The 19,231-nt window shown below is 34.7% G+C and overlaps 1 protein-coding gene across 2 annotated transcripts in view; it reads left to right on the forward strand.

Moving 5' to 3' along the window:
- Positions 1–18,238, forward strand: part of RNaseZ (ribonuclease Z) — a 36,309-nt gene extending 18,071 nt beyond the window's left edge. For both annotated transcript variants that reach the window (XM_085949636.1, XM_085949637.1), the window contains 9 exons: positions 1,824–2,061; positions 3,384–3,526; positions 4,606–4,812; positions 6,232–6,374; positions 8,888–9,090; positions 10,188–10,377; positions 12,247–12,479; positions 16,902–16,991; positions 17,805–18,238. In XM_085949636.1, the coding sequence (XP_085805762.1) occupies positions 1,824–2,061; positions 3,384–3,526; positions 4,606–4,812; positions 6,232–6,374; positions 8,888–9,090; positions 10,188–10,377; positions 12,247–12,479; positions 16,902–16,991; positions 17,805–17,948 (1,591 nt within the window). In that variant the 3' untranslated portion in view covers positions 17,949–18,238. The remainder of the gene's footprint in view (positions 1–1,823; positions 2,062–3,383; positions 3,527–4,605; positions 4,813–6,231; positions 6,375–8,887; positions 9,091–10,187; positions 10,378–12,246; positions 12,480–16,901; positions 16,992–17,804) is intronic.
- The last annotated feature ends 993 nt before the right edge of the window (positions 18,239–19,231 follow it).

A 19,231-nucleotide genomic window follows, 5' to 3' on the forward strand; every position in this document is an offset into this window, starting at 1 on the left:
TCCAGCACATTATCGACGCCATGCCCCACAGTGGCCAGGTCTTCGTCCAGCTGTGGTCCAACACTCGGCATACTGAAACAATAGAAAAATTTAATTATGAAACAATGTAGGTATTCAGTTTAATTTTCCATTCGTCAAATCTTCAGACCACAAGCAAAACTATGTTTTTACAAGTAATTAATTCATGTATTGATTCTTTTGAAAAAGCATGTAATGAAAGAGAAACTATTACATAACTTGTCACTAGATGATAGATGAAACAAATTTATATATTATGAACATTGTAAACTTACGATTTTGTGAGCCAGGGAAGAACCCTGGACTGCGATGTCGAAGGTTGAGAATAGATGTCGGGCTCGGATGCGACTTCTTGCTCTGGTTCCAATTCTTGGTCTGGTTCCAGTACGTGGTCTGCCTCCACGTGCAAGATGTAGAAGTCGTTCCCATCGTCCGAATCGTATCCATCCTCAACTTCAAAATCGGTGTCTTCCAAAACCTCATCAATTTGGGCAGCATTCAGGAATTCGTCTAAATGTAAACAAAAAACATAACCTAATTACAATTGGATACTCGTGTGAAACGTATTAACTCAGACCTGACTGACGCGTGTGTGTACCGAATTTTCAATTCACAATTACGCGTTACTAAAAACACATACACATAATTAAAGCATATGGAAAATAGCTATGATTCATTGTGAACCTCAAAAAAAATATAATTTATTTAATAAATAAGTATTAATATTTAATAATGAACACTTACATGTGCGAGGTGTGCGTTCGGCGGCCATTTTCACGAAGTGTCGATTTGCGTATGTTTGAGTCAAATTGAAACCTTATTTTAAAATGTCATGGGCTAGTGTCTTGCTCTAGTGGCAGAAAAATGTATTAACAAGACCACTAAAGTCAAATGTGGTCCAAGTATCACTTCAAATCAGTAGTAAAAAATATTTAAATAACGTCCTCACACGACGACCTCAGGACGCAAGAGGGTATAATGTACTATTGTACCGATAAGCTGCTAATAAATCTCACCCTGCTACATCGTAGACTTTGTCATTATCATCATTATCGACCTACACATCGAACACCACACTAGTGACCCAACAGGTGAATAGAATATTACTTCTCCTTCTTCTTTGTGACCTCATGACTGAGGATCGTGACCTGGATGAGTTGACTGTCGAATAGTCTTCTCAACGGGTTGACGTCTCTCCTCTTGGCTTTCTACGACACGACAAACAAGGCCTGTGTCAGTGGAACTCATGAAATGGGAAAATCATTTGAGGCATCCAATGTGTGGTTTAATGTTGATAATATAATAATGTTGAGAAAAGATAAGACAGCGGGGTCGAGACAAACGGACACTAATGATAGTAATAATAATTATGACCGTTGGACCACACCCATTCGATAACCACATGTGGATGCGACAAGTCACAATAATTCGTAGGTGAGTACCCATGTTAATAGCTGCAGGCAAGGTGTTCTCGAAATGTGGATAGTCTGGGTATGGAGAATGCACCCAGAAAAGTGTGGGGGTTTGCCGTTGAAGTCACGAGAAGGTGTAAGTAATAGGCGGGGTAAATGCAGAAGTCAATGATACACGTTAGATTTAGTTAATCGTTCCATCGCACCACCTTAAAAAATCAAAAATAAATTGTTAATAATGGATATTTTTTCAAAATGGATTCCCCAAACCATTTTTCTATGTGCCTGGTATTATTCATTATGTGGGCAAACCTCGAGAGTAATTGGTATCGCCCCGAAAGTGTGAAAGACACCTTATGATGTCATTTTTTTTATGTTTTTTATCTCTTTCAGGTATCAAGCGTTCATGAAGACATTCTCCTCTACCACATACCACTTGATTGTGAACGAAGAAAACACGTGTTCTGGATCAGTGGCGGTGCACAGAACCCAGCACAAGCTGCACATCCTCGACAAGAACATATTTCCAATTATAAAGGATGATGGCATTCCACATATTGACAAAGAGAAGCTCAACTTGAATGACAATAGAATAATTGACATTGCAAGTATTTTGAATGATAAAGAGGAGGTACAGTATTATTATATCATCCACATTTACTATGTATATTATACAGTAGAACCCCATTAAGGGCCCATGTGCTGTATAAAAGTCGCAGGTGAAGAATTTGGAGTATCTTTAAGACTTAAGCCGGAATCTGTAGACTTTGTAGGAAAGAATATGTATAGTCATGATGCTCTGTCATATCTTCTTCTTCTTGGTCATGCACTCATGGCTGAGGATCGTGACCACATTTAAATTTCGCCATCCTTAGAGCGACCAAGACTTTCCATCCTTCTCGATCTTCCGCTTCTCTCAGGGCAGAATGGATGGTGCCCCTAGTCAGCTCTTTCACTTGGTCGCTCCATCACGCAGACGCTCTTCCTCTGCTTCGCCTTCCCTGGAGGCTACCCAAAACTACCAGTCTCTCCAGGTTGTCCGGTCCGCGCCTGACAATATGTCCAAAAAACTGCAGAATTCTTCTCAGAATCGTCGAGAGCCGTTCCTTTATCTTCAGTCTCTGGATGATTGACTGGTTCGTCCTGTGCTCCGTCCAAGAAATGCGACGCATTCGGCGCCAACACCACATCTCAAAGGCATCAATTGCCTTCCGTTCTCTTGCCTTCAGGGTCCACGACTCGACTCCGTATAGAAATATCGAGAACACTAATGTTTGCACAAGCATCATTTTTGTGGCAATCGAAAAATCGCATTTTTTGCAATCTGTGTGTGCGCCTTCTTATTTCCGCTTCGCATCCGCCCTTTCCACTGATGGTCGATCCAAGATATACAAACTCGTCGACTGTTTCGAGGTTTTGGAGTGTATTTGGTGTTGGTAGAAGGTTGGCCCGATCAACAACCATTAATAATATCATATCATATACTAATAATAAAATTGCAATGTGTAATTTATAAATATTTTCCTTTTGATTATATCCATAATACCTAAGCTTTTTTTTGAATTACTATTCAGTTTGCTCTGTTATAACTGAGAAACTTTTAGACCAATATTGATGAAACATGCACAGATTGTGGACTACATATTACTAACAATTTACTAGAGTTTCATCTCGATATCTGAAAAGGTTATGATAAAACTTCTCAAAAATAATACACTTGAAATAGTTCATCACGAGTAGGTTAAGTGGTCAGATAGCAGTGGCGAGGGGTGGAGGTAGGTTGTCAAGATTCAACATAAATAATGCACACTAAACTTTGTCGGTCACACTTTGGTTTCATTGAACTAAGCATACAATTTGTAAATGGTGCTGGTTAGTTTTTATAATTCATTAAGGCCTACCTAAACCAAACTATAATGGTAGAGATTAAACTAGAGTTTTAAATTATTGCAGGAAGCGATGGTTATTGAAAACAACAAACCCGTGCAAAGTGATGTTGCAGGTGCTTCGTCATCTCTTCCGGCAGATACTGACCGATACATCAACGCGAGAACATTCACAACATTCCACTTAAGACCAAAGAAAGGACTGGATAGGTAAGCGCAAGTTTTGTTTGAATGCAGCGGATAGAGATAGAGAATTTTTTTATTTTCACATTGTTTTCAATGCTGTATTTGATTGCACTTAAGTCTATTAACCGATGGACTCTTGGTTCGAGGCCAACTTGATTCTTGATTTTTGACTCTATTGTGACCGATTCTACCGGTGAAATTTCTGCACCACACGTTGAAAAATTCCACTTAAAAACAGAGATTTTGACTTGCCAATAAACTCAATGAGACCCGGCACCAAAATCTCCACAATCTTAACCTGTACACTGTGACTTTACTTTGTGTTTTCAACCAAACTATACGTAGTTATGTTAAAGTATAGTTGAGAGACAATCGATACCAAAAATATCAATTAAAATAATTATTGTTTATTAGTTTCAAAGGATTTTTGAATGAATGAATATTTCGACAATCATTGGACAAGCGCGCGTTCGAACAGACATCGCAGTGCAATAAACTCTGAGGGTGGAGATAAAATAAACAATCTAAGCGACAAAGCACAATGCGACTGGTCGTGCGATGCGCGCGTGACACAAGAGGCATAAGAAGCACTTGCTTTAGGCACATCGCACGGCTTCTTGCAGTGTGCTCTGCCACTTGAATTGTTCATCGATTTTGTATCTATCAATTGAAAATATACAATTAATATTATGCAATTGATTATTCAGCGATCGGTGGGTGACCTTGATTGAAAAATTAATTCAGATAATCTTTGCTCAGGTTGGGTGTCATTTATGAAATAATGAGACACAATAAAATGGATAATAGTGTCTCTAGACATCTAAATACTATGTGTACCTCTGAACGTTTGATAACTAAACGAAAACTAAAAAAATATATAGGTACATATTACTTTTCATAGAAATATACATATCTATCTATCTTTCAAAATAATCACAACACGTGTCCTTTAGTTTAGATGCTGTAGTATAATGCATTGAACTATTGCTTCTTCTAATTATTAGACATTTGACATCACCATGGCAATTCAATCTCCTTTGTCACTTTCCTTTGATGTATTTCCAAATATGGTGTCTAATCTTGTGTCTGTATTTTTTTTCAAGATCTTTAGAATTGACATTGGACATTGATGACTACGTATCAGAAACAATGAATTCGGAAGGCTTTGCAGAATCATTGCAGGAGCTACAGGAATCTTTTGATAAACGTCAGCGTCAAAGAGAGGAATTCCCCAAGGTAGTGTTCTTTGGAACCGGCTCCTGTATTCCTAATAAAACTAGAAACACCAGCGGTATCATGGTGCACACTGAGTGAGTAAAGCCAATATCATCATTCTATCATGTAACGCTCATTGATTCGAAACAACTCTTTAGGAGACAGCAAAACTCTCTAATTTTTGTTTTAAATGAAAGCATTGTCAATAAAAAAATATTTTTGACGAAAACATTATCTATAAGTTTTACAAGATTGATAAATATCGTTTAATAAGACAGTGAACAGGAACTTAAGCACGCCTTACCGATTGGTAGCTATTTGAAGGAAGCCATTTTGTCTTCCAGTACATTTATTAGACATATAAAGTATCCGAACATAATTTTTCTCACAGAAACAAATAAAGCATGCGGATTTCCTCTATTGAAAGGTAGAGGGGTTCTTCATATGCATACGTGAATTTTTTCAATGAGCATCAGTCGCTGGCAGTTAGCTGATGAGTGAGGGACTGTACTGAGCACCTGTCGGATTTTCATTTCACGTAAAATGACAAATTGATTTGAGCAGTTGTTTTTTATTAATAACTTCACAGTATCCGAATCAACAGGCTTTCGACGACAATACCTTAGGCATCATATAAATTAAAGAATGTTACAACCAGTTCAAAGATGGGTGCATGTCAGTGAAGAATGACTCATGTCCCGCCTTCTCGCCTACCTGGTGTTGCTTGTACCTTGCATAAGTCTATTTATGGGCAGTGGAAACTTAGCAGTCGAATCATGGCTGTTCATTCATTGCGTCTGTTTCAGGAGTGCTGTATTTTTGGTCAAACACAGCACTCCTGTAATTCATCAGGCTACCAATTCTCCCAAAGTGACTGCTTGTGGTTTTTGACTATTTTCTAAGCTTTAAAAAACAGTGATCTACAATCAATACTGACAAAAGGTCTTCAAAGAAATTACTTCAAATATCAGAAATTTAAATATGTACAGTAAAACCCTGTTAATTCGAAATCAATGAGACCTAAAATTAAAAAAAAAAAAAAACGTAACATTGTTTCCGTATCCGATATAATTATATTTCTTTTGTTAAGTTTGAGCTTAAGCGGTGATTATTATGGTTAATTTATCAAAATTAGTGAAAATCGCTATAAAAAGGTTTTAGTACTAACATTTGTGTAACCAAAACATCTCCATATAAAACTCTCAGGCACCCGGTATAAACGCATTGATCAGATTACTTGACAGAATGAGACAAATATGGATATCTTTGAGACAAGTGTCTTATGAAGAATCTTTAGGGTTGTACAAGAAGATGGCATCTGGAAGTCAAAGGTATAATAAGGAGCTGTACATACTTTATTGAGGTGGAAAGATCACATGGCATATGAAAATGCAGATAGAATATGAATATAATATAATAAAAATGTATACCTGCACCTCCAGACCAAGACCAGCCAAGGGTAATATGTAATGCCATAAATTATGAATGATGACTAACATTTTTGTATGTTTCAGTGCTGACCGATCAATATTAATGGATTGTGGAGAAGGAACCTATAGTCAGATCTTCAGGTTTTACGGGAAAGATCATGTGGGACAAGTTCTATGCAATTTAAAAGCTATCTATTTGTCTCATCTACATGCGGATCATCATTTAGGTATGAACAAACCATCATGTTATCTTATTTTCATTCTTCTGCTATTGTTGCTCTTCAAGGGGAGCACAAGGAGTCAGAGTATCTCTGAGAATCCTTACCATAATTTAATGTTTCATACCGCCCAATCTATCACTCTGTTCAGTGTACCTGTGGATCATCTAATCAGTGTGACGAAGAAACACATGTGACAATCAAACAAATACCAGTGAAAATTGACAAAAACATAATATACATATTTATTGTCAAAAATCATATAATTCCGGGATTGTCCTGGTTTTCCAACCCTTAACACTAGTGACATGTAGATCATTACTTAGTTTTCATTCATGTGATAATTAATGAAAAATCCATCATTTGATGACATTCAATATTCTGTTATATTTTAAATAACCTGAATTCGTATTTGACTATTCAGTATATGTGATGAACAACATTTTTGTGTTTCAAGCCTAATGTTCATTTAACCCGGCCGCCGCGTCAGTTTCAATATGAAAGGGGCTCTCTCTGCGGTACCATTTTTCTAAATGCTATGCTTCGCTATATTATGATAAATACGGCAATTAAAAATAGCTGGTATTACTGTTATCATGCCTAGATACATAAGGTTCGAAGTGCCACACTAAAAAATAGAATCGATTGTTTAATTTAGCTGTGAATGCTTGAATAAAATCGTCCATAGTCCCTTGTACCGAAAAAATACGCAGCCATGTTTGTGACGTAAAAACGCGTCATTGAGATTGTGCGCCTATGAAAAGAAATAAATCACTGACACTAATTTTATTTTAGTCATGTTAGAAACACTTAAAAATGCCGTTAAAAATATTGAAAATAATAGCTTTTATTGTGTCGCATATTATTACAAGTTTTATGGGTCGCGTAAAGTTGAGTCCACAGTGGTTGAAATATTGTAATAATTTCTTATGTTCTTTTTTTAGTGTAATTTGGATTTTTACTAGATTAAACTTTTCAGTTTTATTGAGCATTGTGTTATGTTAGTGATTGTCGTTTTATGTTTTATAAAAAAAACAATATTTATTTTGTAAAATCTGCTGCGTGCTTGTAAAAGTGCTATAAAAACATTTATTGCGTGAGGTTTTAAAATTTCATAAACATTAAATTGCATACAAAGATAATATGTAATATAGTTGAAAAGTCAATATTCCATGATTTACATTTTATATTATGTTGTATACCCGTGTGTTTTTTTTTATACTTACGTTTATTTATACGTTTTATATATTCCTTCATAGTAGTTCGTAATTTATTGGTAAAACTCGCAATCGTCCTAACTAAAATATAATAATATATTATATTTTTTCATTCCGTGTGGACGTATCTTTACGACATATTTACGACTTTCAATAATGAGCTCGATTTATGACTTTCAAACAATTGGGGTGACACATGACGACATGACCATGAGTAATAAAAATAAATGACATAATCCAGAACACAAGTTCAAGTACATATTTATAAATATTTTGATGACACAGGTTCGGTTGTTTGGTTTTATTTTATTCCCGCAAACATGGTGTTGTAAAGATCGCGGTGAATATTCAACTTGACACGATAAATCACTCGGCGCACACTCAAACTCGAATGAAAATATTTTGTATACCTAGTGCGCAGGCGCTAAAAAATACCGCGTAGATTTGAACTGATGCAATCGTACCGGCGAATCTCAATAGATCGAGAGGGTTCGAAAGATCGATGTTTATGAAATTAAAACAACATATTTTTGACAAAGTTATATAGGTGGAAGTAGGCGGATGGATCGGGCTATTTTTTAAAAAAATTCTCAATGCCGCATGAAAAATATTTCTTGCGTTATCCACAGGTCAAGGTTTGCGTATCTGACTGCTATACGGTCGCCCATGTGTTACGTACTAGCTGTATCCTACTGGAATACGGTCGCCGGGAAAGGGTTAACATTATTTTTTCTATTCTAGTATTGTGTTTAAAATTAGAACATAATGCCCATTTTTATTAGTCAATAAAACCTCTATTGCAATAAATATAAGCAAAATAAAATTGGACATATAGACATTTATTTGTTTTATCTTAATTTCAAGTTATATTTTTTATAAATATTTTTTTCATACGCTTATTAGCGGGCCTCATATATTTATATTATGTAAAATTAGGTATAGAATATGTATTTTTTTGTTAGCTTTTGACCATATATATTGAAGTATACTCATATATAGTAAAACTCTGTTATTACGAATATGGTTAATTCGAAATTTCCCATAAATTGAAATATACACTTAAATTTATAAAACCTGTTTATAGCAAGATTTACACTAATTCTGTAAATGAACCATTGATATTAATTTGAAAAACTTTTGTATTTTGTCGGTAATTTGATTACTAATCGATCGGTAACTTATTCTGATTATAATAATAAATGTTTCACTTGATTCAGTGAGTATAGATTTCTTTTAGGTTTTTGTCTCAAAATAGAATCTTTTCTTTGAAATTCTTATTTCATTATATTATAAATATTTTTTTAGGTTTGATCGGCGTTCTCCAAGCAAGAAGAAGGGCATTAGATGAACTTCACTTACAAACTAATAATCCCAATGAAAATAAATCAGGAGATGATGACAGACTGTTCCTGTTGGCACCAAAGCAAATAATGAGCTGGCTTGTGTTGTACGATCGTAGGTTTGAAAGAATCTTACGAGAGTTCCGACTGATTTCCAACCAATCCTTAGTAAGTTCTCGTTTTAGTACAAATATATATGTCATTACACGGGATGAGACCACAAGGGATTCAAGTCCAAATACATAACTATTTGCAACATTCTGTACATGAGATTGAGTTTTTTTTTGTATTTATTAGTTACAGTATCTATTAGTGGGACAAGACAAATCATAGATATTTGTTTATGTTTAGAAATGTTTTAAATTTTGTTGACAACCATTGATTTACTAATGGGCGTAACATGTAACGAATAAAACGACTACATGATTACACAAACTGATTTGCTGAACCGAAAATGATCCTCATCAATGTTACTCAAATCGAGCAAGTCAACAACCACGTCTATCTTGGACAAAAATTGTCAATTCGGCCCCTTGAGACGAAAGAAACGTATCTCAGTTTTCTCTACTTTACAGAAAAAACCAAATGCAAGATAATTTACATACCGTTGAACAAGAAACTGTTTTCAGCAGATACGCATTGAACTATCTATTATCTGTTGAATTTTTTGATGTTGATGTAATATGTTATTTTACGTCCGGTACCATACGTAACTCAAATCAAAATCGGTAAAAATTGAGATTGGTTTCTATGATCCTAATGGGCCGAATGATGGTGGTATATACATAATTATGTACGTATCTTTAAAGGTGATCTCCTATTCTGTCTCAAGTGTTCAACCAATGTGTGCTACTAGTACTCACATATGTGTCTGAAACATGGACTTTTTATGTAAGAGATATCAAAAAATTACGAGTAGCGCAATGTGGCATGGAAAGGTTCATGTAAAGCACAACGTCGAAAGATTACAAAGACTATGCGATGTAATAGAGGTCAATAAGCATATGAATTGACAATGGACTGACATGTTGCTCGGCGGGTGGACAACCGCTAGAGAAATGATTATATACCTTCTGGAGCCATCGAATATGCAGTTGACTACTAGGGCCCAAGTGCCTCCATCGTCGTTTAATGAGAATTTTAAAAGCACATGCGAAATTTGTGAAAATTGTCCCTAACTGCTGTTTAACTTAGTTGTCAGTTATATCACTTGACTTTTCAGCATCTAAATTATTAAAATACAAATACCATGTATTTTTTTTTAGGTTAAAGACCCTGAATCGAGTGTACCGCTAGTTACTAATTCAATTTTAGAAACTCTAGGCTTAACTGCTTTGGAGACCTGTCCCGTGAAGCACTGTGCCAACTCATTCGGAATCACAATGACTACAAAGCAATCGAAGAAAATAACATATTCCGGAGACACAATGCCGAGTGACTGCCTGATTGATATTGGTGAGATATTATTTTTACTTAAAATATATGTGGCTGTCATCGGATTCCTCTGACCCAGATCTCAATTATAATATTATTTATTAATATTCATTTTCACATAGAATCGGCCAGTATCCAATTATCGTAAACTCAACAAAATAATTGACCTCAAAAATTCACAATTTATTGAATAGTCATTCCAACATATTATTTAATTGTGCGTCGGTCGATAAATAGCGGATCATAATTGATTGGACATTTCACTTGATTATAACGGTCTCTGTATCGCTCCGCACAGCATTTCATCTACTGAGTCTCGGACCTCGGAACAGTATCATAAGTATTGTAATATATTCTTGTACCGACTCTAAAACTCGCTCCTCCGTCCATCGGAGCAACCACCAAATCTCGACTTCTCATCTCTCCTCCTGGCCATCCTACTACTGCGGTCTCGTCTCTCTACAACGAGACCGCCAAATATATATGATTTTTTCACCATATCAGATATTTCTGAACATATTGAATAATGAACACAGTGTGCCTGTAAAAAGGTACAATTCTCGATCATGGTTAAATATAAAATAAACTTAAAAAACACGTTAAAGAATATGTAGTGAACGAAATGCGCATTCAATATTAGTAATATTTGAAGACATAAAGCGGGCTTTGTATTTCTTGTGTTTTATGGCTTGGTCGTCATTATGTAATAAACCAAATCTGGCTTTAAAGTCTTGGTCTATGGCGACTAGGTTTAGCATTTCTATCTTTTATTCAAAAGAGTGTCTTCCAGAAGCACCATTTGACGCGCAATGTGACACATATTTCTAGAATTGACCAACAAGGAAAGTGTCCCAAATATGTAGATTGAAAATGGAGTATTTGTGATATATTAGGTGTCTTATAGATAGAAGAATATTTTTTATGAATTATGGTTTGGTTTACTCATGAGTAACATGAATTAAAATAATTACAAGATAAAAAGAACTTTTTATATACGTTTTAAAATTTTCTGTTGAATCATATAAACTTGACTTGACTAGCTTAAACGATAAAAAAAAAATGTATTTGATAGAAATAATACTGAAATGTCATTTTGACACTCATATTGATTTCCATACTAACACACGTATATATTAATAATTTCCTAGCAACCAATAAAGTGGATTGGATTACGGATTTCTTCCGAATAACTTTTCATACAAATCAGAATTAACTGAAAATGAATTTAATTCTACTTAAAGATGGCTAATAACTAGTCGCTAATAATAGCTAGTCGGGAAGTTAATTAATAATCAATTGCAAGATTTGTACCGGACAAATAAGAATACGACCTAATAAAAACATTGTAAAAAAAATGAACCAAGACCATCTGCAATTTGTATTCTTAATTCAATGAAAACAATTGAGTATCCTGACAAAGTGTACACTATTTCTGTCGGGATCTCCACAGCCAACACCATCATGATGGTTTGATTTAGGCAGGAATCGAATTTTAAAAACTAACCAGCACCGTCTGCAATTTGTATTCTTTATTCAATGAAAACAAATAAGTAATATGACTAAACAATGTTTAGTGTGCACAGTCTACCTCCACCCTTTATCACCGGTGCATTATAATGCTGTATCTTTTCTCATCATAACAATGAACATATTTTAATGATCACATAAAATAGTATTACGTACCTATATTAAACCTATTGTTACGTTTAGAATAAATCCATATTTCTTTTCATAAGAATCTGTGGTTATATTTTTTTAAATGGTTTTTTGTTAACATATTGTACTTTACCTAAAATTTAATATTAACTTAATGTTATTATTATTACATATTTCTAGTAACTGTTGTATCCAATGTCCTTTTGATTCACCATTTTCATGTGTATTTACCAGGACAAAATTCGAATCTCCTCATCCACGAAGCAACGATGGAAGACGATCTCATAAATGAGGCCAGACGGAAAATGCACTCGACGGCAGGCCAGGCAGTCATGGTTGGAAAAAAAATGAATGCTGAGTTCACGCTGCTCACGCATTTTAGCCAGCGGTATGCGCGCATTCCAAGACTGTCACCTCACCTTGAAAAGAATGCCAACTCCATTGGAGTAGCTTTCGATTTTATGCAGGTAAATAAATGATAATGGGAGAGTGGTTACTGCAACTAATTCTAAATTAAAAAATAATGTACGAAACTGCATTCATACTACGGCCTATTTGGTTATTGCATTTAACACATGAAGAGTAATGAATAACCGCAGTCGTTGACATTGTGTAAATTCATAGAAAGTCAATTAGTTTTTAAAATTCAATTAAACCCGGCCTAACCAAACCATAGTAGTTTAGGTATGCTATGGACGTTCTGACTTCGTTCTGACAGAATACTACACACTTTTTCAGTCACACTTACATATTTGTTTTCGTTAAATTAAGAATACATTTTACAAATAAGATTGACTATTTTTTTAAATTCATTAAGCCCTACCTAACTGAACCCTAGATAAAAAAAATCTAAAAATATGCATGATTTAATGGCATAATTTTAAATATTTTATAAATGGATGAATATTTTTTGACTAATATCTATTATGGCTCAGTTTACGCAGGATTCAATTGAATTTTAAAAACTAACAAACTTACATTGTAGTCTTAGTTCAATGAAAACAAATATGTATTACTGACAAAGTTTAGTGTGCGCTATTTATGTCGGATCTTAACAATTTGTTTACGGGCCGCACAAAATTGTGTTTTTGCTAATTGCTTTTCAAATGCAAATTAACACGTTAATTACAAAATTAATTAAAAGGGCCCATAAGCATTGTGTTAACACTCTACCTCCACCATTCCTCACTGCCACATTGTAAATAAGGCTTTATATTTGGAGCAGGTGACATGAAAAATTGAGAGGCGAATGAAGCGAGACAAACCGATATGACTGACAATATATAAATTAAGCACGTCTACTTTTTCTATACATGAATAGGAGGCAGGATTTAATTGGATTTTAAAAACTATCTACATAATACCATTTGCAATTTGTATTACTGTTCAATGAAAACAATTAAGTTTGACTGACAAAGTTTAGTCTGCACTATTTATATTGCATCTCCACAGTCTACCTCCACCATTTGCCACTGACTTCCGGCACTTTCAACAAAATCCAATATTCAATCGGGTTATCTTTGGTCATCACAACCAACACAGTAAACTAATACACTTTTTACTCTTAACCCGGCACCTGCCTCAAAAATCGTATGACGCACCATAACTACGCATGAATTTCATTATCGTCTTTGTTCTATACTAAAAAAAGCAATAAAAAATATGTCACAGCTCCAGTCGAGAACCCAAAACCATTAAAATAATTTCGACACACTAAAAAACCGTAATAAATCAGTTATAATATCAGAAACACTCGAACAAACGAATGCTATCCAAATTTGAAAGAACTCACCGTAAGACGCCATTTTGTAGCCAATAGTTAGAGCTCTGCGCGGTGTGTACTATTTCGACACTTGTGCATTACGTTCCCACGAATTGAAGTGTTACTAATTTTCAAGTGCATATCGATAAATCACATATTAATGTCTTCGGGTTGAGTCGTAAACAAATATAAAGGGGACCCTTTTAATATATTTAAACTACACAAACACTTAACTTATTGAATATTATTGATAAATTAACACGAACTCAGATATTAAAAAAAAAACAAATACAATAATAAACCTATTTTAAAATTCTTTTGACGTGTGATATATTTTAAAGCAAGGTGACAGACATAACGCAACATCACACGTTGGGCACATATAGCGAGAGAGTTTTGTTTTTTTCGGATTTTTTTTAGAATTCCCGCATACGAAACATCTCCTTCTAGGCTTATCGGTATTTTGTGTCGGTAAAATGTATTCTGGCAAATGTCCCGTTGCACTTTTGGGCAATAATCGTACGGGATTATCGCTAGTTGACGCTGTCGGCTTGGGCAGGGGTGCATTTGAAATTCTCACACAATATTTGTTCACTAATTGTTTTATTACACAGAGTTGAAAATCGCCCAATGTTTTTTTGTCACATTTAATAAATTTATATAAATAAAAAGCATTTAATAAATATAAGTCGATCATGTGGAATGCGACCTTTTTATACCACTTGATCGACTTTCTCATACACGACAAGTTGGTAAGCATCATGTCGGACTTATCTACCGTACCCATATTTTTGTTATAATCTATAACACATTTTGGTTTTTCGATGTTTTCGCCAGTTCTATAGTTCACTTTTCCCGTTGGTCCAAATGATGCATCGTGGAGGGTGGATAGCATGTGAACATCCCTCCTATCGTGCCATTTCAGAGCCAAAAGTGGACTATTGTACTTAGACTCGGTATCTCCCTTTTTCAGTTTGCTGAACTCTGGCATATCTTTACGATTTTTTCTCACTGTACCGCAAGCATTCGTTTTGTGAGAGTGAAGGTATTTAAAAAGCGCCGGACTCGAATACCAGTTATCACACCATAAGGTGTGACCTTTCCCGATGTAGTCTTTCATTAGCGTTGTCACTACCGCACCGGAAATACCGAGATTTTCATTGTCTTGTATGTCAGTCCCTTCCCCACAATAAATTATAAAGTCAATAATATATCCTGTCATTACGTCACACATCACAAACATTTTTATTCCAAATCGATGTCTTTTGGAAGGAATGAATTGTTTAAAAATTAATCTACCCTTAAACACGATTATGCTCTCATCTATGCAAAGATTCTGATACGGTATCATCGTTTCCCTAAAAATTGTTCTTGTGTGTTCTAACAGTAATCTAATTTTAGCTAGTCTATCATTTGAGGCGGTCACACTAGGATCAGAAAAATGAAGCATTTGTAAAATAAGTTGGTATCGATTTCTAGCCATTATTTTCCCAAAAATGTCTGCATGCAGGTAAGGATCGGTACTCCAATGTTCCTCTATCGACGTGTGCTTATTTCGAGTCATCAGCATTGATACGGCAAAAAATGTATACAACTCCGGCACTGACGTGTCTGTCCAATTGTGTGATCGCGATTTCGGTCCAAGGTCTCCCGCACTGTACGAATGGTTAAAAAATGTATTCGTTTGGTTCACTATTTCCGACATTATATTTTTATTCAAAAAATGTTCAAAGAAAAGACATTCGGGAGAGGATTCGTTCAAGTCGTTCGATGTCACGCCAGATCGACAATCATTGAATTCGTGAACTATTGGAATATACGGGCCAGTTCTCCACGACCGCAAAAATTCAATTGGCTCGTCAGAGTCCGTATCGTCGACGTCATGATCAGTCTCATGCTGTTCCAATTCCTCTTCCGACATATCATAATCTGAGTCCAATTCCTCATTAGTACGCACATTTTCTTCCTCCATATTTACGCACTATAAAACTATGAAATGTTTTTAAAATGTTTAACTACAGTATTAGGGAACGCCAAATCACAGAAACCATTAAACTCACACACAATAGTTATTGATATCAGTATTAATTTTCACATTCACTAAAATGGGACACGGTAGACAGTACAAAAAGTATTTTAAAAATCGCGGTAAAATAAAATCATACGTTCAATAGTTAATCATGCCAGTTTTAATGTGATAAGTACACCAGACAGCAAAAAAAGTATTTATCAACGATTGCGGTAAATATTCAACTTGTATGCGATAAATACAATCCCGCGCAATGGCCCGCTCGGTTGAAAGTCTGTCGTATACTGCGCAGTCGCGGCGCGCAGTTCAAACTGATTTCTGTCGACCGGCAAAACTTGGCCGTACGAATTGGTTCGAAACTTTGGTGATTATTTTATATTTAGAACCAATGCTTTTAAAATATGTCATAGGTGGCAGGAGAAGGACAAATCAGGCCAAATTTACGTGAAAAAATCAGTCCCGTATGATAAATATGGACGCGGTGACATCGATTTATACACATGCGCATTGCGAATTTGGCCGATTTGTACAAGGTGTGTGACATCGGCGCCGGCCGGGTTAAGCAACGTTTGCTCTCAGCTAAACAGATCCCTTTTTGATATACTTGGATCGGTTTTCGCATTTACATTATCTCTTGAGTATGGTCTCTGCAACGAGCCCGAAACATCGAGGAAAGAAGAAAGAAGAACACGCAGTGACAATCCAAATTTTTTTAAAATTAATATTATAAATGAGATTACGCAATAACTAGCACTATTATCGAAACATTCGAAACTCATCATTTAGTACCGCGGCCTGACTATAGACAGCCTTGGCATATTGCAATTAATACTGCCCCACAAAAAAAAGACATTCATTTTGGAATTTGGTCTTTCCGAGATGCTGCGTTTATATTTACTAACTCACTAATTCAAATATTGCGAATCCCCAGAGATAATTCAAGATACATATTATTATGTATGTACATAATGATTTACATTTGAATGCATCTAACTTTAAAAGTTAAAATAAATTAAGGTTTTTATTCATCAACTAACATGCACGTGTTACTTATTTTTTACATTAATTGTTAATTTAAAAAAAAAATTGTATTTTTAGGTTACCCTGGATGAATTATGGAAGCTGCCACATTTTTTTAAACCTCTTAAAATCATGTTTGCTGAGCACTGCGATGGATTAGAATTCAGGGTAATTTACATCACATAATTAATTTTAATTATTTTATTCAATACTGAATATACACAGAATTCTTTCATACACGCATTCTTTAATGAAAATACGTAATTTAAATATAAAATACAAAATGTATGGCAAAAAACTGTAAAACTCTTTTTTGTTGCAACTTTGGAAAATTGTTTCTCTTTCCGATACAATAATTATGGTTCATTCATTTCGAATTAACAGTGTTCATAATATTAACAGGGTTTTACTGTAGATAGATTAATTGTACAATCCAAGATAGGATTTTTTTAATAGATATGTATGCTTCTGTGGGTTTTCCAAGTTGTATAATATTGATTCACTTCAGTATGTTTACCTAGTATGTAGTTGGTTATTAGAAAAAAATAATAATCTGTGTATAGTACCGGGACAATTGACAGCCGCGAACAATTGCGCGTGTAGATGAATTTACAAGTTTTTTTTACAATTTTAAACTTGTGATATTGAAAAAAATTAATAATTGTTATGTAATACTTACTAACTATGTAATTATGCATAGATGACGAGTGCAATGATGGTAAAACAGTGATTAATGTGGCAACGTTGCTTCCTGCTGTTGTCATTTTTCAGATTATTCTTTGTTAACAAAAATATTTTTAGATTGAGATACAATAGTAAATGTATAAAAACTATACAGTATAGACTAAATAATTTAATGGATACTTAATCAGTATTTTATTTGTGAATGTGTACACCGCGGATAAAGTATCCCGAGTATTGTTTGTATTCATTATTGAAATGGCAACACAATCTCTGTGAATAATAAACAATGATTTTCAGGCGGTGAAGCGAGCAATGAAGAGACTGAGGGGACATAGCCCTGCAGCCAAGTTGGGTGGAAATTCTAGGGACTATGTAGATGAAATTACCAATAAGCCAGAAAATGATAAAACCAAAAAATTGGCCGTCGAGAAAACTTCCTAATTTACAGTGAAAATTAGGAATAAAATGCACATTTAGTGAGCACCATTCATTATTGCACTATGATGAGATGAGGGTATTTTAAATTTTATATTACTTTGAGGATAATCACTTTTGATGTACATATTCTGATGTATATATATATCTTTTCAATGCATTTATTGCGGTTGGTAGAAGCACAGAAATCTCATGTAAATTTTCTTGATTAAATCTGTTCATTTAGTATGCGATGCTGCAAATATTTATTTTTTAATAAAAATTCATACAATATAATATTGTATTATGAATTGAAATTTGTTGTTTTATTTATATTGTCACATTCTCCACAAATAATAGGTGCTTTACACATTGTGTAAATTTATTGTCGACAATACTAATTATCTCGTCAAAAAGGCATATTATGTAAGCCCATACTATGTATGATAGTTGAATGCATATGATCATGTATGCATAAAATGTACAGAGTTAGAAGCCTTATATGACTTTAATTGTCGCATAAGTTCGATGTTTATTGTCTGTGGTTATACAGAATATAAACGTAGACCCATCAAAACCAATTTGTCCCACACCACACCAGATCTTAATCAGGCAGTTTAACATCACTAGTTGTTTATGCCTGGAAATGTCTCAGAAGCAGTTACCCAAGACTGAGGTCACCACACACTCAAGTACGTTTTGACTGAGTTTACTTAACTCTACGTTAAGAGGACCACGGAAACAGACTAAAATGAATAATAAAATATAATCAAACACTAATATAAAACTACCGAACGATCTGTGAAGACAATAAATCTATGCATGTGTTAAAACTATACCACTATACTTAACACTTTGTTTCACTCTTCTTGGTTAATCATGCTATCAACCACTGAAATAGGTTCAGTGGTTTTACATAATTACTCGTAGGGTAGAAAAATATAGATAGCTTTATGTGGCGAGTTGAGGATGTTCATTATTCACTTCAGCAAACACTCAGACATGGGAACACAAGCAATGTGACTGTGCGATTTGACTGACTCAACGCACATACCACGTTACGCTCATCTCCGGAGCGCTTTCCTCGACTTATTATAATTCTTGTATCTTAAATTTCTTCTGATAACATAATTTAAGTGGTATAAAAATAAGAGTAAAGTCTGTGTTTCAAAAGAATATACATTGTATCTTATATCCAAACTGATGATCGTGACTTGATTTGAACACGCAATATATGACATGTCAAGGAAGCCGTGACCACAAGCTGCTGGGTGTGTCATTATTATATTGTGTGCATTGCTTGTGTTGCC

Source organism: Rhyacophila brunnea, unplaced genomic scaffold (assembly GCF_057557595.1).
Source record: "Rhyacophila brunnea isolate RB1 unplaced genomic scaffold, BYU_Rbru_1.0 scaffold_22, whole genome shotgun sequence".
NCBI classification, from domain to species: Eukaryota; Metazoa; Arthropoda; class Insecta; order Trichoptera; family Rhyacophilidae; genus Rhyacophila; species Rhyacophila brunnea.